The following is a 25,968-nucleotide window of genomic DNA, read 5'->3' as shown; positions in this document are numbered from 1 at the left end:
ATTGCATGGTAAGTCTATCTCTTTTAAGTTTTGAAGATCAGTACAAGTGTTTTATGATAGAATCAATTTCCTGTTTTCTACTGAATTTCATGAATAATATGCACTAAGACCTGCTGATATATTACATGGCACATTAGCCATTGCAAAGTGCAACCATTCTTTGTTCATGCTAAACCAGGTAGAACCATATACAGATAGTGTTACAAATGCAGTTCAAAGATGGATCATCTCCTGCATAAATAGGTGCGTGCATGTGGATGTGAAAATATGTAGTTTCCTTCAGCAACAGTGAGCATTTTTTGCTCTTAAAATGTTGTATATATGCATACAGCTATGCACAAGTCCCTTCAGCCAAAGCGCACCCCATCATGCTCGTTCTTGAACTCCTATTTTTGCTAGCTAATAAAGCCACATCTTCCCTCCAGTATCACAGGATTCATAAAATAGTTGTGCCAAAACATCAGATCAAAGCCTCTTCTAAAGAGGTTTTGGCCCATGTACATGATTGTCAAGCCAAAGATTTAATATCTGAATATCACATTCTGGTACCTGTGCCAAGTAAAATAAAAATCAAACAGATCAAACATACAGGGTAGCTACATTTCTTTCCAAGCATATGGTAGGTGGTGGTAGAAAGTCTATATGATACACAAAAGAGAGAAATGACAGTAAACCAAGAGGTAAAATTTGCCTACTTAACCTTACATTATTTGCAGGACTCTCGATGCCCTTTTACTCCCTCTTGTAGATATGAGAGGCCGCTTTTGAACCCTTCATCTTTCTATAAGCACTTTGAACAGTGCGCAGGAGAGTGCAATAAATCACTCTTCCCTCTTGTCATATTGATATGATTGGGAGCTGTTTGTTAAAGAGAAATAGGAATAGGCACTTAAAGAATCTTCATGATTAGGCTTCACTAGTGTTTGACGGACCAAAGTCTATTTTGTGTACACTGCATGGCTAAATGACCAGGAATCTTAATGACCAATACACTCAGGATGATATCTTCCAAAGTCACTTCAGGTGTACTTGGCTCCTGTACTCACTTCTGGGCTTCACAAGAGATCTCAGACAGGCAACCCTCCAGACTAGAGGCCCAACCTTGCCCACAGGAGCACTAGGCTCCCCTTCTAGAGAAGAGCTCAAAGCAGAAGTACTCCTGACTAAGGCATTGATACAAACGAAGGGATATGTTGTCACACACAAGGCCCCGATGTACAGAAGATCCACAAGCTTTTAGAGGCACATTGGAAGACCATCACACCCAACCTTTTTACCATCCCCCTTTAATAGATAGACTTACAAATCTACCAAACATAGGGGTCATGCATAAAAAATAAAGAAACTAACTTGGACAAAACTATCATATGTCTGACCTTGCCATGATCAAGCCTCTTCTGGCTTTGGTAGAATAAACTTGACAACGAGTGCTCCCCCCAAATAAAGACCTATCAATGGCCCAGCCAAAAGCACTTGAGTCAAAGGATCTGTGGAAGGGGTCAAAATTGCGGCTGCTATGACAGCACCGACAACAACATATCGCCAGATGGACAGCATCTTATCACCCGAAACCAATCCTGTTTGTCCCAAAAGCAGCTGTATAACAGGCACCTAGTGTATCCAAGAAACACATTCGAGAAGTATGTAAGCTATTCAGAATAACTCTGTTGAAAATAGAAATTTGTCTACAAAATAGTTTAATGTGTTATTAAGCCTTACTAAAAGTCTCAGAGCTTCAGAGGTATAGCAGAAGATGTATCAAGCCTTTTGTCAAAGTGTAGAAGTCTTTGGAACAAGAAATATAGAAAGCTGACACCACTGAGGCCTCAAGTCTTATTTCAAAAGGAATACTAAAGAACATATTATTTACTTATCCACAGCATGCACATAGCTTAAAAAACTGGACACTCATACAAAACAGGAATTGCCCACACATTGCCTAGCCTATGCTCCTAGTCAACTGAAAAAAGAGGAGCAGATACTCTGTAACATGGGGACTGCCCCACATGTCCATATCAATACACCTAGCCTACACTCCTGGCTTATATTTGCGAGTACAGCATGAGTCTAGTCTCACCTTGATTTTCTTGCCAAAATAAACTGCATCAAAGCTAGTCCATGAGAAAAAAATGAGAATGAAACAATGCATATTCATTTTCAAAGAAGTGAAATTACCACAACCATAAACAGATGCTCCATTTTCTCCAGATTTCCAACCAGCACATGAAACTACTTCTACGTGGGTGCCTAGACTGTTGAAGGCGCTAAGTTAAAGTGGACTTTGACTACTGTACACCTAAATGCTGTGTAGTACTAGCTCAAAGAGCTAAACCACATTGGACACTCACTGTTTGTGTTGTAAAGAATGAGTTGCATGCTTTAAAATTATGAATTCTCCTCTGCTTTCAGAACCTCTTGGCAACATCAGGACATGTGCCGTATGCAAATGAAAGAAGATGGTGTAGATGTTGACTATTACCCACATGAACCACTAAGTACTCATGGGAATAATAATATGACAAAATTGTGTGACGAAGTGCCTACATCCCTAGAAGGCGAGTCAAATTCTAACTAGTTAACATGTGCAGGTTGAAACCCTCCACAATGTTACTTTTAAATCTAATCTTTACAAAAAGCTTTCAAGCCTACTTACCTGAAAGGCCAACCCAGTGCTGAACATAAGAACGAGAACAAACTCAAAATACTGATCAATTGACCAAAGTGATTCTACTGCTCCTTCTGCATATGATACAAAAAAATTGAGTGCTGCTGGCACTAATACAGTATATGAAAAGGCAAGCCCAGTATAGAAAAGTATGGATGAGCCGAAAACTATAGGCCCCAGGAACTTTCTTTCACTTCGAGTCAACCCAGGAAGTACGAATGCTATTATTTCATAAAGAATCACTGGACTTCCAAGCAAGAGACCACTATAGCCAGACACCTGCAGAAAACAAACCATGGTTACTTTTGACTTCATAAGACTTATGATCCCATCAAAATCAGACACCGACGAAAAGACTGAAATCATGTGAAGATATACCTTGATAGTTGTGAAAAAATATTCGCCCGGTGAGAGCTGTAAGAATCGCACACCTTGTGAGTACACAGGTGCTTCAAGAAATACAATCAGATCCTTGGCAAAAGCAAAGCATCCTAAGATAGCAACACCAACAGCTAGTACTGAAACCAAAATCCTTTCCCTCAGCTCCTCCAAATGATCGAAAAGGCTCATCTGGACATCATCTGGAAGCTCCTCTTTGGGGGGATATAACCAAGAAGATAGACCACCAACTGTGGATTCAGCTTCATCCTCTTCATTTGGAGCATCACTGGACACTGCCAAGTAAAAGGATGCTCTTAGAATAACAAGGAAATGTGCATCAAGAGAAAGTCAGAAAGATATATTTGGAGAACAAAGTAGAATAAGATCCTATATGCTGCATGTTGCAAATGCTTCCAATAGTCGTAAACAGTGCAAGTTACTGTGCTGCTATGATACTATGGATATTTGGGCAATTAATAGAATCAGATTCTATGTTAGCACGTGAGAAGATTCAAAGGCCATACAACTGATTGGCCTACAGCCATGCATATTGGGGGGATATCAGCTCATCAAGGTAAAACTCCATGCTCACTTTGACTCATTGACTAGGAAATGAAAACCTGCTCAATAGAAATTGCCAATCAATAATCTTGATGGAGTTACTACAAGCATTAAAAGACCAGGAAGTCAAGAATAAAAAGGCCATTCAATGAAAGCCAAAAGAATGAGATATTTGACCACCTCTAGCAGTGGAGAAACTTACAAAATTGCCCATCACCTTCAAACAGTCAGGGCTGACCTTGGTAGTGCTTTTCCTTCTGCTCATTTGATGATTGTCGTTCTATTTTAGGCATACAAAGATGGTTTGACACTGTCAGTATACTATCAAAGAATGTTATTGTGGAGTGGTAGAATTGGACTAACTAACAGGGAGATGGATTGGACTATGCATAGGGTGTTGCTTCCTCTTTTCAGTTAAGGCAGTTTGTACTACTGTTCATAATGTAACAGGTCTCCTAGAGTGCTCGTGACAGCTATGATAGATTAAATGGTATCAAACCATTGATTGCCTTGTAAACATGATGCTGATATTCATCCTCTCTATTGGGAATAAAGGGCCATCGTGCCTTTTATATGTGCACGGGTGTGAACACACCCTTAGCACATTTGTACTTTCATATATATATCTATCTAAAAACCTAAAAAGGTACACTCGTCCTTGTACCGAGCATCAAGTGTCGTGATCACTCTCTCCTCTCTCTCTCTCTCTCTCTCTCTCTCTCTCTCTCTCTCTCTCTGTGTGCTGTGAGGAAGCATTGCGTGAAGTCATAGACTGCAGAAGGCAGGCTGTTGGAGAGTGTGACAGGCGACAGTTGCTGCAGGTCGAAGGGGCAACAGTCGTGACTGCTAGAGTTGCTGCTGGAGAGCGGGCGACCTATGTGACGGGTTCTTCAACAGGCAGCTGGACGGATTGATGAAGGCGTGTGTGGCCGGCGACAGGACTGTGTGACGACTGGTCGACGGGTGACCAGGACCAGGCTGGATTCGACGGGCTGCACGCAGGTCAAAACGTCAGGCGTAGGTCATGTGAGCTGGCAACGGACCAGTGGGGCAGCAGTCCCGCGACGACGCACTGCGAGCGTAGGCGAGGCAATAGTCAACAGGCGACTAGACAGCCAATAGGCGCGTGGCATGACAGTGACAATGGGAATGACGTACTCTTTGTCTCTTCACACTTTAGTGCACATGCTTTACTTGCAAATACGGATGATGACATGCATACTTGGATTCTAAATTCGGATGCTTCCTTTCATGTCACCCCTCATTGTGAGTGGTTCTCTGACTATACAGGGGGTTGACATGGTGTTGTCCATCTTGGGGACAACTATGCATGTGACATTGCAATTGGCAATGTACAGTTGCAGTTTCAGTATGGTTCTATCTTCACACTTCAGCATGTACAACATGTACCTCAGCTCAAGAAGAGCTTGATTAGCACAGGGCAGCTAGATGATGATGGATTTCATACCACCTTTGGTGATGGGAAATGGAAGATCTATAAGGGATCTATAAGGTTGTAAAAGTGATACCTTGTATCCTCTCCATGTATCTCGTGTGAGTGATCATGTTGTTGCCGTAACCAAGCAATCAAGTGTTTCTTTGTGACATGGCCGATTGGGACACATGAGTCAAACTCAAATGAAAGTGCTCTCTCATTTGGGTTACTTGCCTTGTCTTCGTTATGCTGATTTTGAACGTTCCATTGCAAGGCGGACTCGGGAGACCCTAAGCGACAAACCCCGGAACATTCCACGGGAGTGCCAACTGACGACGCTTATATTCGTTTCCCGACAAACCACTAAAGCATACTTAGGTAGCCGAAGACGGACACGTTACAATTGGTATCAGAGCGAACCAATGAATAGAACAATCCAGATAGGATTAAGCCAGGGAGAGTGAAGCAATGTTTTCACTAGGAAATAATTCTTTTCTTTTTTTTTCTTTTCACTCACTTGTGGACTGTTGCCGCTTCCAGACCTACGAGGCATGGAGCAGGTTCCTTGTATTTCACATCATGTTCAAGACGGCTATGAACTCTTCAAGTTATCACCGACGATCCAACATGATGAGGATCCTGGATCGACTTTACAAGCCTTCACCATTATATGTGGAAAGGCGTTGGACTTGGAGCGCGGGATATTGCTATATAGATGCCAACTGACTCGCCTATCTTCAAAACAACCTGAAGAGGCTAAAATGGTTGTAGGACTTGAAGGTCATCAAGTTATTCATCTTCCATGAGGCTCGTGTAAATTCCATCCTACACATCGAATCCCAGCAAGTAGAACAGAATCGCTACATCTATGACCAGGTGGTCAAAGTCTTGCCAGCTGATAGAATTAAAGTAATGAGGTGAAACAAACATCATGGCTATCAAAAATGGGGACTTCCCGAACTTCCCATGACTTATCGCTTCCCACAACCCGTTCGCACAAGACATCTCAGCCAAAGCTGTCCATTGCTGTCTACATTAGTTGGCACCTGATTTCCAGCCCTCTTCTCATAGTTTGTTGGAGCTAATCCTAACCAAGCGACTACTGTTCCTGCGCAGACCTACTGTCGTACTGCTTGCCACATCATCTGCAGCATGTGTTTGGCAGTTTTCTCTCTCCTCCAGCTATCGCCAAGCTATTCTACTTGCGTTTGGTACTTTTCTCTCTCCTACAAGCTATCCAGCCTGCGTTTTTAGTCTCTCTCTCCTGCAAGCTATCCTACCTAAGTTTTTAGTCTCTCTCTCCTGTAGTCTTGTGTTTTTAGTCTTTCTCTCTCCTCACTATCATCTACATCAGATCCAGCTTCTCACTACTACGTTTACTGGTGTTCAACATCCGGAGGCTACCTTGCTACAGTATACCTTGCTATGAATGGAGTTGTAGAACTGTCGAATGGATTCTCCATGTTGGAAAAATTTTTCATATTCGAGGATTTCACATGCTAGTTTATGCTCACTTAGCATAGATTATGCGAGCTGAAATTGATTTGTGAAGATAATTTGCATGTGCTTGGTCTCTGATGACTATTGTATACTCAAAAGGTAATTGGAATACTTGGGACAGCTTGCAAAAAGTTCATATGCCTTTGGGAGTGCTAAAATATCATTTTTACATCAGATTTATGTAGGTTGCCATTTTTTGTGTGCAAACATACTTTTATCATTATGGCTTCTTCATCAAGTTCAAAAAGTTCATGGTTCAATATTGAAAATATTGATGGTACAAACTTTTCATATTGGAAAGACTCCATACATGGTGTTTGCTCATGTTCAATGGTTGAAACTTGCAATTTCTGCACCAAAGAAGAGGAGGATGACTGTCTTTAAACTTATCTTGCTCAAATGAGAGAAAATGAGACCCCAACAAACCAAAATCAACTTTCTAAATGAGTTACTACTCATTAATCAAAATTTGGATTTGATTAAGAACTAATTAATGAATGGCTGATTAATCATAAGTGAGCTGCTCATTGGACTAAACTTAAGCACTGAGCCTACTCTACATCTTAAGTGAGCTGCTTATTGGTGAAACTTTCAAATGATCGTTATAAGCTTAGAAAAAAATTGTGAATTTTTAAGGCTCCTTTGGAAATTGCAAATTTCCCAAGTTACTTTTGCTTTGTCTTCACACCACATAGATAGTAATTTGTCCATTGCATGCACTATGCCAAATTCTTGGTTGGTGATGCAATCACCAGGATAGGAGCTATAAAGAAATACCCTAATACAGAAACCGTACGACAAAGCACAGATTGATAAAAGAACACAGTTAGGGTTACGTTAGCTCAAAGACAATGAACATAGTGAATGTAATATGATTACTAAATATATGATGCCCATGCAGCAGACACACTATGCAGTGAATGAATACTGAACCTCTAACTCCTGTATCTCAAGGATCAGGGCAGGGGTAATGAGCTGAAGAGTGTGTCGTACTCCGAATGGATCCTGAATATTCTTTATCTCAATATAATTAAAACAGATTATTGCAACACACTCCAGCCTTGTACACTTTCTATACAACTTTGTCGAGAAGAAAGTGAATTTTCGTAGTTTCATTGTGAGAAATCCCTCAACTTATGATAGGAATAGTGTGAGATTGCATGGGGACAATGTATGATAATTGTCAAAGAAAATGCTCCTTGAAATTGGGCTAAAATGCTAACTATCATTTTTGGGATTATTACGTTAACATAGTCTTGGATATTTCTAAATATTTTAAAGTTGATTGGAGACCAACATCATGATGAGCACGAGCACAAGCAAAGAGAGCATGCACATCAATCGAGGTGCTGAACAGTGAGAGTGTAAGAGTAAGAATCGACCGATAATTGTGTACCAATGTGGTACACACAAATAATAAAATAATGTACTTATACTTAGGGTACGGTACACTTACACCTGCTAGGATGAGTTCACCTGTGTGAAGTAATATATACACGGGAGAGCGTAAAGGGTGTTTACACCCAACAACCTCCCACTTAAAGGTCTGAAGTGAACCTTTAACCAACTCCCACAAGTCTAATGCAATGCTCATGTTGAGCCTTTGCAAGAGTTTTAGTGAGAACATCTACATGGTTATCTTATGATTTGATCTTAGTCAGGGTGATTAGGCCATCATCCAAAACCTATCTAATAAAATGATACCAAACATCAATATGTTTGATACATGCATGAAACATGGCATTCTTAGCCAGGCATACAGCACTCTAGCTATCACATCTAAGTACAGGTGTTCTAGTAGGCAGCCCAAAATCCTTGACCAAACGACCAAGCCAAACTACTTTTGAAGCTTCAATGGCTGAAATATATTCAGCCTTAGTGGTAGAGAGTACTACTATTTTTTGCAATCTAGAGCACCAAGAAACCGCCCCACCAGCCAAGGTAAAGATGTACCCGCTAGTAGACTTGCAAGTATTCAAGTCACCTGCCACGTCTGCATCACAATACCCTTGCAAATCAAACATACCCTTGCCATAGCAAATAAATTTTATTCATGTGCCCTTAAGGTACCGTAAGATACATTTCACTGCTTTCCAATGTGCTTTGTCAGGATTTGACATGAACCTATTTACAACTCCCATTGCATAAGCAATGTCAGGTCTAGTGGCAACCGTAGCATACATGAGTGAACCACAAGCTGAAGCATAAGGAACACCCTTCATAGTACTGGCTACCTTATCATCTTTTGGGCAATCTACTTTGCTAAGCTTAAGATAAGGTCGAAAAGGTACACCAAGAGGCTTAGCATCCGCCAGAGAAAAACGATCAAGTACTTTGCTGATGTACTTTTCTTGTGAGAAAAATAGGAATTATTGCTCTGTTGGGATAAAGTCTCAATAACCTCCGTGCATAGTACACGCACATTGTACATGTGAACACACCCTTTGCATGCCCTAAGTATAAATACATTTTATCCTTTGTGTACCAACACATTGTTGGTTCACTCTAATCGACTCGTACCTTTCACTCTGCTTACACTCTCTCCAGTCGTCACACTCTCACGCTCACTCCAACTCGACCTCCTCTCTCTCTCTCTCTGCTATGCCCCCTCTTACTCCAAAAACTGGTATCAGAGCAGACTTAGAGCACGCTTCTCGTGAATAAGACAAGCAGCCGTACAGAAGACGAGCTAAATACTACTCAATGTGACCAGGCAAACGTGTGGCGTGACCACACTACAGACTGGCAACAGACAGGCATCGAATTGCTGCAACTAGCGAACGGCGTGACCAGGCGGACAATTGGGCGACAAGCAAGTGACTGGCGGGCGACTAGGCGATGGGCGCCACACGACAGGTCAGCGCGCTCGAGTTGGAGAGCCACATGACAGGTCAGCCCGCCTGCAACCGAACGCCACGCAACAGGCATGGGAGCACAGTTTTTCAAAATCTGTGCAAATCTAGCTAGAAAATTTAGGACTTTTCCTAGATTTGATCTCATCTAGGCCTGATAGTGACATTCGTGTCAGAAATTGCTAACATTGCGAGTGGTGACCTCAATTAATTTCGGGATTTTGCCAAATTTGTCGGATTTTCGCTCTTTTGGGCAAAATTTCTTGACATTGGACCGCAGAAACTTGGAGCTTTTCGTGTATTGGCAAAGCTTTACTCAGTTGGGTCAAATTGACTAACATTTATGCAATTTTGGACTTGAAATTTTGGGGATTTGCACAAAATTTGGTAAATTTCTGCATTTTTGCCCTTTTAGTGGCTGGTTCATGTACAAACAGCAGAAATTTACTTCTGCTTGAGAAAGAACAGCAATGCATTTTGCTGGTTCAGCTTGTGCTTTATTAGATTAGTGCATTTACTCTTGTGTTTGTGATAAAATGGCTGCAATTTCTTCCAACTCACACATCAAGAGTTTGATGGAGATCGAACGGTTTGATAGTCATGGCTTTGACCTTTGGAAAGACCGTATGCAGGGGATTTTGTTCCTAAAGGATTGTGAGGATGCTTTGCAGAAAGATAAACCCGCACTGATGTCTGATGCAGATTGGGCCAGAGTGAATAAAAAGGTTGTGGCTTACATAAAGATGGGTGTCACTAATGACACTCTGACAGACATTAAGGGTTTAGATACAGGTTATGCAATATAGGAGAAGCTGAAAACTACTTATGAGATCACCACACCTATTAATCAGGTGCATTTAATGCGCAAGTTGGTGAATATGCGACTGGATGAATCAAAACCTGCAGCTGAGCACTTGAGTGCATTTACAGGGATTCTAAATCAACTCAAAGATGCAAATTTGGACTTTGATGATAAGTTGAGGGCGATCTTTTTGATCATGACACTGCCGGACTCGTGGGAAACCTTGGTGGTTTCACTCAGCAATAACCCCAATCTCTCATATGATGGGGTGAGGGGTTCTATCTTGAATGAAGAAATTAGATGTATGCCTAGTGGAGAAGGCAGCAACTCAGCTTATAATGTAAGAGGCAGGGCTGAAAAGAAAAATGCAAATGCAGGGCACAAAAACAGGAGCAAGAGCAAAGGAAAGGATAAGAGTGACATTACTTGCTATCACTGTGGTCAGAAGGGCCACAAGAAACCTGATTGCAAGTATTACAAGAAGGAACAAGAGAGAAAGAAGAATGCAGGAGATAACAAGAAGAAGGAAGATAAGACAGATGCATCGGAACAACCAAAGGGAAAGAGAAGGCCAATGTGGCCTCTAACGTGGTCATAGAAGAGCTTTCAGATACAAAGGCTGATGTATTATGTGCAATTGATTATGATGCCCTTGTATATCACATGCAGCATATGCAGATTACCAAGGCTAATGTGATTGATGCACTCTTATTAGTTGATGATGGTGTCACTCAGACTTGGATTGTAGACTCTAGTACCTCTTTCCATGTAACTCCTTGCTTAGGAGTGTTTTGCTATGTTCAATGCAAGCAGTTATCGAAAGGTGTATCTTGGAAATAACCATACTAGTAGCATTGATGGGATTGGCACAGTACACTTGTTTTTAGACAATGGTCAAGAGCTTGTGTTGAAATATGTCAGATATGTGCCTAGAATTAAAAAGAGTTTACTATCTGTTGGTCAGCTTGACTTGCATGGCTACATCACACTGTTTGGTGGTGGTTTGTGGAAAGTGAAAAAGGGTTCCATGCTGATTGCAAAAGGAACCAAGAAGGGCACTTTATATTGTTTGCACTATAAAGCCTTGAATGGCAAGTTTCTTGCAGTTGCTGAAATTTGCAGCCACTTAGAGTTATGGCATAAGAGATTATGCCATATGAGCCAAAAAGGACTTGATGTCCTTACCTCTCTGAAGAGGATTGATGGAAAAGACTCTAAACTTGATTTTTGTAATGAGTGTCACTTTGGAAAGCAAATAAAAAATTCATTTTACTCTGGTGTCTCATGTTAGTCCAATGTCTTCTGATGTATGTAGTATGTAATATGCCCGTGAAATTGTTGGGTGGTACTGCATATTTTGTCTCCTTTATTGATGATTGTTTCAAGAAGATTTGGGTGTACTTGCTGAAAAAGAAAAGTAAAGTGTTTGCTGTTTTTAAAACTTTTCATGTATTTGTGACCACTCACACAGGTAGAAAGCTGAAATGCTTGAGAACTGATAATGGGGGTAAGTTCACATTGACTGAATTCAAGTCCTTTTGTGCCTTGCATGGTATTAAGAGGGAGCTTACAGCCCTTATAGCCCTTCTTCAAATGGGGTGGCTGAAAGATATAACATGACTTTATGTGAAAGAGTGCGGTGCATGCTGTCCACTACTAATCTCCCTCGTATATTTTGGGGAGAGGGACTCACAACGGCGGTTCACATTTGCAACCGCTCTCCAAATAGGTTCTTAAATAATGGCATCCCTAAGGAGGTTTGGTCTGGCACATCGGCCTCATATGACCATTTACGCATATTTGGCTGTGATGCTTTTGTGCATGTTAGGGATGAGCTGAGGAACAAACTTGACCCAAAATCCACCAAAGGCATCTTCATGGGCTATGGTGATGAGTGTGAATTTGGCTACAGAGTGTGGTTACCTCAGTCCAAGAAAATTATTCGCAACCATAATGTTGTGTTTAATGAGGCAAAATTGCTAAAATGCACTTTAGCCTCTAATGAAGATCTGAAAAAGGTGAAGTTTCTAAGTTTGCAGCCACCTATTACTTCAGAAAATGAGCCTCATGGTGCTGTACCACAAGCTGAAACTGATGATCAGCTGGTTATTTTTGAGCCACATGATGATGGACAGCAAATAGAAGCACAAGGAGGTCATGGACAGCAAGATAGACTTGCTGATTATGAAAATGCAAGTGCTGGAAATGAAAATGAAGGTGATGTACAGCATGAACAGCATGCTGAAAATGGTTTACAACAACCAATAAATGCTGAAAATAATATACCTCCAGATGTAGACCCAATTCCTGAAAATGTTGATGATTGGGTACGCAAGTCTACACGCGTAAGAAGGCAACCACATAGGTTTGATCCCTCCTTGCATTATGTGATGCTTACAGATGAGGGTGAGCCTCTTACATACAAAGAGGCCAAGTCATGTGAGTTCAACAGTAAGTGGGAGCTAGCTATGCAAGAAGAGATTAAATCTCTATATGCAAATGATACTTGGGATCTTGCGTCATTGCCCAAGGGAAGAAAGCCACTTCCAAACAAATGGATATACAAAGTCAAGACAGTTGATGGGAAACCCAAGTACAAGGCAAGGCTAGTAGCCAAAGGGTATGCACAAAAGGAAGGGATTGACTTCCAAGAGGTCTTCTCACCTGTTGTGAAGATGACTACTTTACGTGTGTGTTTTGCTCTTACTACTGTTTTGGATTTAGAGTTGTATCAAATGGATGTAAAAACAGCTTTCTTGCATGGTGACATTGATGTGGAAATCCACATGAAACAGCCCGAGGGCTTTGTAGTTCCTGGAAAAGAGCAAATGATGTGTAAGCTAAAACGCAGCTTGTATGGGCTGAAGCAAGCACCACGGCAGTGGTACAAAAAGTTTGACACTTTTATGCTATCTCGTGAGTTTACACGCAGCCATCCAGATCATTGCTTGTACATGAAAAAGAATACAGATGGCAGCCCCATCATACTTGTTTTGTATGTGGATGATATGTTACTAGCTGGGAAAAGAAAGACTAGCTTGGATGCTCTTAAAAATCAACTGAAATCAGCTTTCTCCATGAAAGATTTGGAAAATGCAAAGCATATTTTGGGCATGAGGATTCGTAGAGATAGAATGCAAAAATTGTTGTTTTAATCTCAAGAAAAGTACATTGGAAAGGTACTGGACACATTTAACATGGCTGAAGCTAAGCCTTTTGGGGTACCCTTACCTCCTTATCTCAAGCTTAGCAAAGCCAACAGCCAGAAAGATAATGTGGAAGCAAATGCTATGAAGGGAGTTCCTTATGCATCAGCTTGTGGCTCTCTTATATATGCTATGGTTGCTACTCGTCCAAACGTTGCTCATGCAATGGGAGTTGTTAGCAAGTTTATGTCAAATCCTGGCAAAGCACATTGGGAGGCTATCAAGTGTATTCTTCAATACCTTAAGGGTACACAAAGAAAAAGTATTTGCTATGGGCAAGGTGCACTTAGTTTGTAGGGTTATTGTGATGCAGACATGGCAGGTGACTTGGATACTCGTAAGTCCACCAACGGGTATATCTTTACAGTTGCTGGTGGCATTGTTTCTTGGTGTTCCAGGTTGCAAAACATTGTTGCACTGAGTACCACTGAAGCTGAATACATATCAGCTACTGAAGCTTCTAAGGAAGCTATATGGTTGAGCAGACTTGCACATGATCTCAGCATGTCTATGGGTACTACAGTTTTGGGATGTGATAACCAAAGTGTTGTGTATCTGGCTAAGAATGCCATGTATCATTCACGAACAAAGCATATAGATGTGCGATATCACTTTATCAGACAGATTCTGGAAGATGGTCAAATCACATTGACTAAGATTAAAACACAAGATAACCCTGTAGATGTCCTCACTAAAAGTCTAAGCAAAGCTCAGTATGAGCATTGCATTTGACTAGTGGAAGTTGGTTAGCTAGAGGTTCATGTCGGACCTTTAAGTGGGAGGTTGTTGGGATAAAGGCACGGTAACCTCCTTGTATAGTACACGCACATTGTACATGTGAACGCACCCTTTACGAGCCCCAAGTATAAACACATTTTATTCTTTGTATACCAACACATTGTTGGTACACTCTAATCGACTCGTATATTTCACTCTGCTTACACTCTCTCCAACCGTCACACTTTCACGCGCACTCCAGCTCGACCTCCCTCTCTCTCTCTGCTGTGCCCCCTCTTAGTCCAACATTGCTCTCTAACTCGTGTTACATGCATGCCCAAAATATATTCAGCTACACCTAAATCCTTCATGGAAAAGGCTGAATTCAGCTGTCTTTTCAATGCATTAATCTGGCTTTTATGCTTACCAGCAATAAGCATATCATCCACATAAAGCACAAGTATAATAAGGCTTCCATCATCAACCTCCTTAATATACAAGCAATGATCCGCACTACTTATTTTAAATACATGTGAGAGCATGAAGGCATCAAACTTTTTGTACCATTGTCTAGGAGCTTGTTTCAAACCATACCAGCTTCTCTTAAGCTTACATACCAAATGCTCCTTTCCATGTATAACAAAGCCTTCGGGCTATTTCATGTACAGCTCTTCTTCCAGATCACCATGCAAAAATGCAGTTCGAACATCCATTTGATCAAGTTCAAGATCCATAGATGTTACAATGGCAAATAACACTTGAAGAGTGGTCATTTTGACAACAGGAGAAAACACTTCCTGAAAATCAATGCCCTCCTTTTGTGTATAGCCCTTAGCCACAAGTCTGGCTTTGTATTTGGGTTTGCCATCCACATGTTTGATTTTATAGACCCATTTGTTAAGAATGGCTTTCCTATCCTTGGGCAATGTAACCAAACCCCAAGTATCATTCTGATACAATGACTTCATTTCTTCCTACATAGCTAGCTCCCACTTTTTCTTAAATTCACATTATAAGGCCTCTTTATATGTAAGAGGCTCACCTTCATCTATGAGCAAAATGCAATCCAAAGAAGGATCAAATCTTTATATAGGTCTTCTGACACGTGTAGACCTTCTTACCCAATGATCTATGTTATCAGGTAATGGATCCACATCCAAGGGAATGTCAATGACCTCATTGCTTGGCTCCTGAACTGCATGTTCAGGTTGTTGTAATACCATTTCAGGCTGCTGTAATTCATTTTCAGCATGCTGATTTTGGTGCTCAAGTTTAGCATCCCCTTGCTGCCCATTTTCATCTGGCTCAATAATGATACGTTGATTGTCATAATCAGAATCAAAAGAAGCTGAATTTTCAGTGGCTAATGGCTGCTCAAGTAACTGATCATGCTGAATTTTAACTTTCTTTTTGTCTGAGTCATTAGATGTGACATTTTTCAGCAGCTTTGACTCATTAAATACCACATCCTGACTGCGTGGCACCTTTTTCATGCTTGGAACCCAAATTCTATAGGCCATTTCACCTTCATCTCATAACCCATGAAGATGCCTCTATGAGATTTCATGTCAAGTTTGGTTCTGCTACCAACAGGTACATGTACATAGCATTCGCAGCCAAAGACTCTTAAGTGGTCATATGAAGCAGGTTTGCCAGACCAAACCTCTTCAGGGATGCCACTTTCAAGTGCACGACGTGGAGATCGGTTGCTAATATGCACCACGGTTTTAAGTGTCTCTCCCCAAAACGATTACGAGAGATTAGCTCTGGGCAGCATGCATCGAATCTTCTCACATAACGTGCGATTCATTCGCTCAGTCACACCATCAGATGATGGATTTTAAGGAGCTATAAGCTCTCATTTAATCCCATTTTCATCACAAAACTTATTGAATTCTTTAGATACATACTCTCCCCCATTATCTATTCTTATGCATTTTAACTTTAAGCCCTTTTGAGTATTAACCAATGCATAAAACCCTTTAAAAGCATCTAATGTCTCACTTTTCTACTTAAGCAAGTAAATCCATAGCTTCCTAGAAGGTCATCAATAAAAGACACAAAATAGCAGAAACTACTATGAGTTTTTATTGACATGGTGCAAACATTAGAATGGACTAAATCCAAGATACATGCCTTCCTAGAGGCTCCATGAGAGTATGGACTCTTTACATGTTTACCAGGAACACAATCATCACAAAAGTCGAGCTTTGAGTTTTTCACATCAACTCTTCCAAGTAAAGAAAGTGCCTGCAAACCCTTTTGGCTCATGTGTCCAAGACACTTGTGCCATAACTCCATGTGTGATTATACTTTAACAACTGCAACAAACTTTCCAGGAAGTGCCTTGCAGTAGAGAGAATACAAAGTCCCCTTTTTACTAGTGACTAGCATAGATCCTTTTTGTATTTTCCACATACCACCACCAAAAGTAGTGAAGTAACCTTTGTTGTCTAGCTGCCCAATAGAAAGCAAGCTCTTCTTGATGCCAAGTACATACCTAACATCATGAAAAATCAATTCCTGACCATTTTCTAGAGCCAGGTGTATGGTACCCATTTCTTCAATATCACGTACATGATTATTGCCAAGGTAGACTTTTCCAAGATTACCTTCTGCATAAGTAGAAAAACACTCCAAAGATTGAGTTATATAAAAAGAAGAACCGTTTTCAACAATCCACAATTGTGACAAACCATCATGAGCTAACAACAAAGCATCTATCACATCTGTTTTGGTGATATACATGTCCTCCACTGTCATAGCAAGCGGATCTGAAAATGCAACCAGCAAATCAGCATCTTTATCATCTTCTATTTCCTCAATAACAACACTAGATACCACATTTGCTTTTTCTATCTATTTAGGGGTAGAGCTACCATCCTTGTCATTCTTTTTGCCTTTTGCATTAGCCTGCTTCTTGCGTTCTTGTTCCTTTTTAAAGTACCTACAATCAGGTTTTTTATGCCCTTTGCGACCGCATTGATAACAAGTTACATCTTGCTATTTTTTCTTGCTTTTGCTACAATTTTTGTTTTTATTTGCAAAATATCTTTTTTCAATTCTTCCTCTTACATTGTAGGCCAATCCACTGTTTTCACCACTTGCCTTGCGTCTAATCTCTTCATTTAGAATAGAACCGCACACACCATCAAATGTCAAGTTGGGGTTATTGCTCAATGACACCACCAATGCTTCCCATGAATCAGGCAAGATAGCCCTCAATTTAGGATCAAAAGCTAGCAAACCTGCATCCTGTAACTAACTCAAAATACTAGTGAAAGCATTCAAATACTCTAAGGCAAACTTGGACTCAACAAGCTTTAAGTTGACCAACTTTCGCATGAGATGTACCTGATTGACAGGAGTTGTATTCTCATAAGTAGCCTTGAGTTTCTTCCAAACTACATAGGCAGTATCAAGCCCTTTTATATCAACCAAGATATCATCTGTGACGACCATTTTAATGTAAGTAATGGTCTTTTTATTCATTTTAGCCCAATCCTCATCTGACAAAGCAACAGGCTTATGTTCTGGTAAAGCATCATCACAATCTTTTAGAAAGAGTATACCCTGCATATGATCTTTCCAAAGATCAAAACCATTGCCATCGAATATACGAATCTCAAAGAGATTCTTTGTGTCAGATGTAGATGCACTGCCAGCCATCTTCAACAATAAACAACTACAATAAAGAGTTGAATTCTTTCAACCAATACCAAGGTTGCCAAATGTAACAGCAAGTGCACACTCTTGTACTTCCAAGGTGTCCAAGAAGTAGATGTTTAGCTGCAATTTCAGTCTCAAGTACTGATTACAGCATATACACGAATCAAATCTGATACATTTGCATTAATAACAGCTCCCACTTCAATAATACATCACCATAATGCCCAAATGCTATCTTTACCACTTTCGCTGCATAGTGAGTATTCAGCAATACATATACCACGAGAAGCTGCCTTTTTCAACATCTCAAGCATCCAAAGCTCAAAAAACTCCCACTCAGCAATGAATCTGCTGCAAATTTCACTATCCAATCTCAAATCAACTCAAAATACATCACTGATGTGAAAAGCCCCAAAATTTTTGCAGTGAATCTGCACCAATTGCATCAATACATCTTCCTGAGCATCAAGTGCGGGCAAATGTTGCAAAATTTCACGAATTCGGCAAAAGTCTCGAATTTCGGAGTCCAGGAGTGCACAAACTTCGAAGAGATTGGCTCAACAAAGCAAAAATTTCACTTGCATTTGAGAATCCCCAAAATTTCCCGGGTCTGTGCACTCAATGTCTGCAATTTATGGTTCAGAAGTCATTGAAATATGTGTCCGGCACCAAATCTAGGAAAAGCCCTAAATTTCCAAAGCAAATTTGCACAGATTTGTGTTCTGTGCTTGCACATGTGAACACCCGAAAGATAAGGAATAATAAAACTGAAAATATCTGATTTATTAAAGAGGGTCATTGACCTACCCGTCTGGCCTTCGTCGGTCCGTCCAGCCCCGCATGCCAATCGTGCGACCCATCAATCGCATGGCCTGGAACCCCACCAGCGCCCGTTGCCCATCTGTCGATTGGGTTTGTCCCCTATCAATTGTCCTCGCCTGTCCAACTGTCCGCTCACCTGTCGTCTACCTTCACCACCTATCGACTATACCTACGCCTATCATGAAGCCATCGCTTGTCACTTAAGACTGCTTCCTGCAACTGTAGCTATGGCTATCGCCTACACCTATCAACTGTGAGTGCTAGCTATTGCCTGCACCTGTCGACTGTTGAGTCCTACCTGTGCCTATCAACTACAAGTGTTGCCTGTTACGTCTACCAGCTTGGACCGTCAAGCTCTGATACCAATTTGATGAGCACGAGCACAAGCAGAGAGAGCATGCACATCAATCGAGGTGCTGAATAGTGAGTGTGAGTGAGAGTTGACCGAAAGGTGTGTACCAATGTGGTACACACGAATAATAAAAGAAAGTACTTATACTTAGGATACGGTACACTTACACCCGCTAGGGTGAGTTCATGTGTGTGAAGTAATATATGCACAAGAGAGCATAAAGGACCTTTACACCCAACACATCATAGGTGACAATGTCATTCATCACTTGTGGATCAATTGCATTGCAATAGCTGAAAATACAGCCATTTGTGACTGATTTAAAGCATAAGAAGTAAGATTGCAACTCTTCTTGTTAGTTATTTTCCTCGTGCGCGCGTGTGTGTAAGCACCTTACACCTTTTACACCTCCCAACATTAGATAAGAATCAAAGGGTTAGGTATACACCCTAGCCTATATATTCAAGCCCTATTAGTTGTACTTTCATATCACACTTATTATTATCATTTTATCTTTCAATTTGTGTATGTGTAATCTCTCTCTCTCTCTCTCTCTCTCTCTCTAATGGAGTTCTTGTAAAGAAATGCTCTACCATAGAAAACAAAACACTATCACATGACATGCATAGACTAATAAAGAAACCCAATTAGGGTTAGGGTAACTCAGAGACAATAAGCATAGTGAAAGATAATGAATGAATACTGAATAGAATACAACAATAGAATACAATGCTCCATGAAGCAAATACACTATGTAATGAAGAGTACTAAACCTCGAACTCTTGTGTCTTGAAGACCAAGGTAGAGAGTATGAGTTGGAGAGTGTGCTACACTCTGATAGATCCTAAAATGTAGCAAAACAGCCTCCAAATGTGTATGGCAGAAGCAAACGCAGCAATAGATGCCAAATCAATGATAGACGGGTGGTAGACAAGTTGAAAACTGCAAAAATGATAGGAAGATAATAACGTTGTCGTAGCGTGTAGGGTTGAAGGTCACCACAGGGGTTTGGCAAGAGAAGAATGTATGGGGGTTCAAGAGCTTTTACTCCGGAGATGGTAGAGATAAGAAAAGGGTTGAAAGTTTCAAGCCAAGTTCTTAAAGATAAGAGACATCAAGTAGATTTAGGGAGAGGAGTAGACAGAAGAGAAGGGGTTCGAAGAGATTGAAGATGTAGAAGAATACTAACAGAAAATATAGAAGAATACTTACAGAGATGAAGCCTGTCAGTTTCTTTCAGCATTATGAGAAAATATAACCATAATAGACAAAAAAGTGTACAAAATAATATCTTCCTCTAAACTGCTCAGATCACCAATCTAATGCGTTCATTAGCTCCGAAAGTGGGGTTAAATACCAAGACACCTAGCCAAAATTCAGCCAGATCACTTCTTCATCTCCCACTTCGGAGTGCTGTTCACTGCTTGAAACCGGCGATCGCGCATCGCGCGATTTCGTCAATCTCTCTTTTTACATAAAACCCTCTCAAATTGGCTGAAAGCTACATGCTTTCTTTTACATGTCATCCTAATCTAGAAGTTGTCTGTAGTTTTTATGGATTTTTACAAGAGACAATATCTAGAATATCAAAAATTGACTAAAAACTTGTTCAAAAAAATCTAATATTTTGAACCATGGACACTAACACTAATGCCTAAAGTGACATTGGCTCTCTAAATCTAAAAAGAAGCCACACTCTAGATTTTTTTTACACGGTGTGTGTGTAACGGCACGACAACATGGCAATTGATGATGGTCAAAAACAACAAAACACAACATAGGAGGTCATGGCAGCAGCAGTACGCAGCAATTGCAGCTATCCAAGTTATTGCTAGCTATAGACGGCAGCAAATTTGACTGAAATGCATGTTTTCTAGCAATGAATAACAACAAACACAAAGATTTGGTGTAGACAGTAGTCACCTAGTTGACGAACAGTGAGGTGATGGCTGGAAACAGTTAAATTTGTGATGAATGGTTGAGAAACGTGAGTCAGATGCAAACGCCAAATGATAGAAGACAATGATGGACAGCATTGGCTGAGATATCCTAGTGAAGATACACAAGGATGCCGACAATGGCTAACACTACCACAACACGGTAGAAGAGGTGTCGATTGGGACTGGCAATGGCTATTTAGGGCCAAACACAATAGTGGAGGAAGTGCTAGGTAGCAAGGCAACAGCTAGAAGGGCACTTGCCAAAAGTTGGAGCAGTAAATGGAGTGGTAGCAGCAATCACAAAGGCTGGATGAACAGCCACGTGGATAAAGGCTGATAATGAAGATCTTCACGTGAACCTAAAAACCTGCACAAAAGGGATAAAAATTGAATGGGGACAGCCTATCTATTTATAAATGTGGATGGACCCTCCCAAATTAGGGATTTCACAAAAACTCTCTCGAACCACGCATCAATTTTGTGTTTTTCATTAAATAAGCATGTTTTGGGGCTCTCTAAGAGGCTAATCAACATGGAATGCATTTCTTAGCTCAACAAGTGTCACTGCAAAATGCAGGTACAGCTGATCAAAACGCAATGTTCTACGGCTACTCTCAAGCTGAACAACTATAGATGAGTTGCCAAGCTAGAAATAGTTTACACCAATCCAAGAAGATCAACAACAACAGTAGAAGGTGATGGCAAACCAATAACAACAAAAAAGAGCACCACAAGACATAAAATGGACATCTAATACCATGTTAGAAGTGGGTGCAGTGATGGAAGCGCGTGAAACTGTTGTAGTAGACTGCACAACACAAGAGAGAAGAGAGAGACTACAAAAGAAAAGAAGAACACTGCAAAGAGAACTCAGAAGAATGCCGAAAATGGAATCCATATGCAAAGACATGAGACTATCGAATACAACAATGAATCATCAGTTGAGTGGGCACTACCACTAGCTCCCTCTCTTCAAGAAATCTATTGAAGGAGTATGTAGCACAAAGAAGGGAATATCTAGCCTATAAATAGTCCAAAAATATGATACATGCATGTCAGTCAATATAAAAAATTGGTGCAATAAATGTAGCCATCACAAATACCAATCGGCCACAACTTAAGCACAAATAAACTGGCAACCACATCAAAGTTGGTACACAACCCACAAATATAGCACACACTCACGCATGAAGTAACTAATCTACTAACAATCTTTAGCTAGTAAAAAGAAGATTACTTTGTCCAAACCTCTGTAGTGGTCCAAAACTTGCAAACACAAACAAGGATAAATTCTTGCAAACTCATTAAGAGAAGATCGGGCTCGAGAGTTGAGCCAAACCCACAAAACAACTTGGTCAAGAGTGGAACCAATGTGGGGATCCTCCACTGGACAAGGTATCAAGGTAGTCACAAAAGCCCACAGATCAAAGGTATCCAATATACACTCTACTTTGCAAGAACAAAGGAAGAAGTTGGATCTTTCTTAGACAATTTTGCAAAAGCATGCGTCTACACAGAGGGTGCCATAAAGGCCATGTGGGGTCCTTCAATAGGAATCCTATTAGAAGCATAGAGAGAAGCAAGGGAACAAGACTACTCGTTTCTTTTGGATCTGTCAAAGTGACGATCTCTAGAGGATTGATGCTCTAATCTTCAATCTTCTTTCAGTCGATCTTCGCGATATAGATGATTGGAAGCCTCATATGCCATACCCACACACAGAGAGAGACAGACAAACAAATAAACACAGAGAGAGAGAGAGAGAGAGAGAGAGAGAGAGAGAGAGAGAGAGATGTGCAAGGGAGTGAATCATGGATACAATGAGTGGAGACTGCATACCCAAACAGTGCAAGTGCAGCCTGCACTTACATGAGGGCAAGAAATGCATGCTGTACTGGGAGAGTATTTGTGCTGCACCTCCTCCATCCTGTACATTTCAGGATTCCTTTCTTACTACCTACAAATCTTGGATATTCACCTTGTCCCTTTTCCAGCTTTGATGGAAATAATCACCATGGGAACAAAAATTTGCTTATGTCATAAATGACAATATATCCTAAAAAGCTACATCCGTAGTACATACACATATGTATTTTAAATCTCCTGGAACAAAGATGGCTGATTTGCAGATATACAGCTCACATAGAAGACATATTGGGACTTTTCAAGCTTAATTGTGGTTCACATATTTCATCCAGTGGCAACAACCTTGGACTGTCTATATGGCATATGTGCACATGTAGATAAGCATCTACTATCATGAGAAGGATCTCTCTCAGATACATGGCTTATCTCATCGAAATCCTTGCAACAACCATCCAATATCATGCAATTTCTAGCAACCCTTCTCTTGAAAAAAATGTTCAATGACATGCCACCCTAATTTTTTCTCCATCTATATATCTCGTATTAGTCTACCCATTCACCTATGCTTTAAATTTTTCTTCTTTCCTTTTAAGTTTAGGCTCCCTCTTTTGCTCTAGTATTGTGACTCTTATTCACAAATTAACCTCCACCCCCAAGGGGTGCACCTATAAAAAAATCATCTATGTAATGTGCATTCAAAGGGTATTAAGAAATACCCTTTCTTTACATGCTATAAGGCCATAAAATGGCCTCTTTTAGAAACAATGCCAACTAATAGATGACAGTAAAACTCATGACAAGCTCTCTTAGATGCAAGACTTTTCTCATGAGAGTCTTCGCAACAACACTCGAATTAGTCATGCAATTTCTAGCAACGAAACCAACAAATAGGCCACTAAATAGATGACGGTAAAGAACTTCAAATGTCCAGCAATATGCATTCACCATTACAGCAGAGGGCGCCAGCTCAAATGTATAAGAATGCTTCCATTGTTGAATGCATCAAAGAAATGGACCTTGTGGTCCAAGGAATAGCATTGAAATTATCTACTTTCACATCAGACAGTAGTCATTGATACCTGGCCGTTCCTCAACAGCTGATGCGATTCCTCCATCATCCCTGTCGTCCGCAGAGCAAAAGACGAGGCGTAAATGGCGTTTGGAGGAAACGATGTGGCTGTTCTTGTTGAGAAAGTGCAGATTGTGGCCTTCCTGGAGGGAATGGCGGCTTGGCCATACAGCCAAACAGGGAGAGGGCATCCAAAAGCGGGTGGTGGCTGGCGAGCCAGCCCTTGCTAAGGTCTCCGGGAGAAGGATGCCCCTGCAGAAAGGGGCAGCCCCAGCCATATCCAGCTCAACGAACAATTTTACTGAAACCGCAAGGAGCTCCTTCAGAACGATCGCGAGCCTTGATGATACCTGGCTTTTTTTCCCACATGAAACTCAGCTCTCGATGCTCCAAATGAACACGTATCACAACAGCAAATATCTTTCTTACGCAACTCATTATCTCGCTATATATATTTAGAATATATTAATTAATTCGAAATAATGATGATGTTGGGCTTGCTCTATGCCCATCATGATCACTTTCACTAACAATTTTTGTTAACACGTAAAATTAGAATATTAAATTTTAAAATAAAAACTTCTAAAAAATTCTAGGAAAATATTTAAGAACTTGGAATTTGGTAGTTTGCTTTTGAACTTGTGTAAGGGGAGGCATGCATGATCTTTGGTAGGCCACAACTCTCGTAACGCTTTGCATAAGGGGATCCAGTAGACTTACCCGTCCTCTCTCTCTCTCTCTCAAACATGTAGGGCTTGGCCTCGCTTTAGCTTTCTAAGCCCTACATGTCTTCACTTTCTTCTTCATCTTCTCTTTGTTAAACCTACATTCAAAGACCAAGCAAAGCTACCATGCACACCTCTCTCTCTCTCTCTCTCTCTCTCTCTCTCTCTCTCTCTCTCTCTCTCTACACACACACACACACACACACCGAGTACCTTGCTCAAATGCATACTCTCATCAAGGTGAAGGGAGTGAGCCTTGAGTGAAAACACGCTAACAGAAGCAAGAGCTATGGTTGAAGGAACGAGAGAGAGAGAGAGAGAGAGAGAGATGTAGAAACTCCAACAGTCACAATATGTGATCGGCTTTCTCTTATTCAAATGTCATTGAAATATTGTAGGAAGTGATAACTAGATTGTGCTTGACATGCTATCAAGGGCATGGTTTGATGATGAACTGGACATGATGGAAGATAAAGTGGATGATGAATTAGCTATTAAAAATGCTTATTTTACTACATGGGCTAATTGGATAGCTATTCTAAATGCAAGTACATGTTTCATAAATGATGGTATAACTACCATAAATACAAGGACATCATTAAAAACTGCAATAGTGGTTGTCAAGTTGCAGAGGAGGTATGGTCTAGAAAATCTCCCTTATATGTGCATCTTAGAGTCTTTGGATGTGAGGCTTTTTGCCATGTACCCAAGGACAAACTCCTAAGTTAGTGAAATGCATATTTCTTGGTTATGAGGATGCCGGTGAGATGGGTTATGGGATCCGCATGCTCGAAATATCATCCATAGCTATTATGTTGTCATTCATAAGGAGAAGATGCATAAGCAACGTGAGCAGGTAATTGAGGTACGTAGAGTGATCTTTTAGGAGGAGCCTTCTATTATCATATAGCCAACCAAACAACCTATAACCGATGCTCCAGTGGCCCATATTCGTGATGTTAGATAGGATATATAGGCCCCAGAACTTGTTTTAAAACGGCCTACTAGAGATAAACATCAACGTGATGGATTTGTACCCTCCATGGACTATTTTATGGTGATAGATTCTAATGAATCCTTTACTTATTGTGATATACTGAATTTGATTAAAAATATTCTTAACTTCTCGCAATATGGACTTGAAGAACTCTAAAATCATTAAATAGAGAACATCTCGAGTGACATTTTTTCCAGATTAACAAGGACTGTAGCCACTCGTCATGGAAGTTACACGTGAACGAGAGTTATGAGCCATAGTGTTAGTGTCAATAGTATGGATGGTCCAAATATATTATATTTTTGGACAAAACTATCATATTTTTTATATTTTGGATATTATTTATTATAAATATCCTAAAAAGCTATGGAAACTTCTAAAGCAGGGTTTCGATCGCAATTTACAAGCA

At 40.5% G+C, this 25,968-nt stretch overlaps 1 protein-coding gene across 2 annotated transcripts; it reads right to left on the bottom strand.

Moving 5' to 3' along the window:
• APG2 (Sec-independent periplasmic protein translocase) lies at nt 1–24,243 on the bottom strand. Of its 2 annotated transcripts, XR_015688054.1 has the most exons (6): nt 23,848–24,243; nt 3,044–3,339; nt 2,654–2,944; nt 1,377–1,611; nt 479–549; nt 1–418 (listed from the first exon to the last, which is right to left on the bottom strand). XR_015688054.1 is itself a non-coding variant. In XM_087663971.1 (5 exons), exons 1-4 carry the CDS (start codon nt 24,113–24,115, stop codon nt 1,387–1,389), a joined length of 1,080 nt encoding a protein of 359 aa, XP_087520097.1. In that variant the 5' UTR covers nt 24,116–24,243; the 3' UTR covers nt 3–549; nt 1,377–1,386. The 2 variants fall into 2 exon arrangements, 1 of the variants encoding a protein (XP_087520097.1); XM_087663971.1 differs by having other exon boundaries at nt 3–549.
• Between the last annotated feature and the right edge of the window lie 1,725 nt (nt 24,244–25,968).

This window comes from Lygodium microphyllum, chromosome 23, assembly GCF_053477565.2.
Source record: "Lygodium microphyllum isolate KBCC chromosome 23, Lygodium_microphyllum_v1.1.10, whole genome shotgun sequence".
In the NCBI taxonomy this organism is placed as follows: Eukaryota; Viridiplantae; Streptophyta; class Polypodiopsida; order Schizaeales; family Lygodiaceae; genus Lygodium; species Lygodium microphyllum.
The sequence above is the reverse complement of the archived record's forward strand: the minus strand, read 5'-3'. Positions and strand labels throughout refer to the sequence as shown.

Bases quoted from the DNA above. Each gene is read 5' to 3' on its own strand.
- APG2 (XM_087663971.1), bottom strand. From the start codon at position 24,115: ATGGCTGGGGCTGCCCCTTTCTGCAGGGGCATCCTTCTCCCGGAGACC. The intron at 3,340-23,847 runs GTATCAATGACT...TTTACTTGGCAG, and splicing joins AGCTGTTGAGGAACGGCCAG to TGTCCAGTGATGCTCCAAAT. The intron at 2,945-3,043 runs GTATATCTTCAC...TGTTTTCTGCAG, and splicing joins ATTTTTTCACAACTATCAAG to GTGTCTGGCTATAGTGGTCT.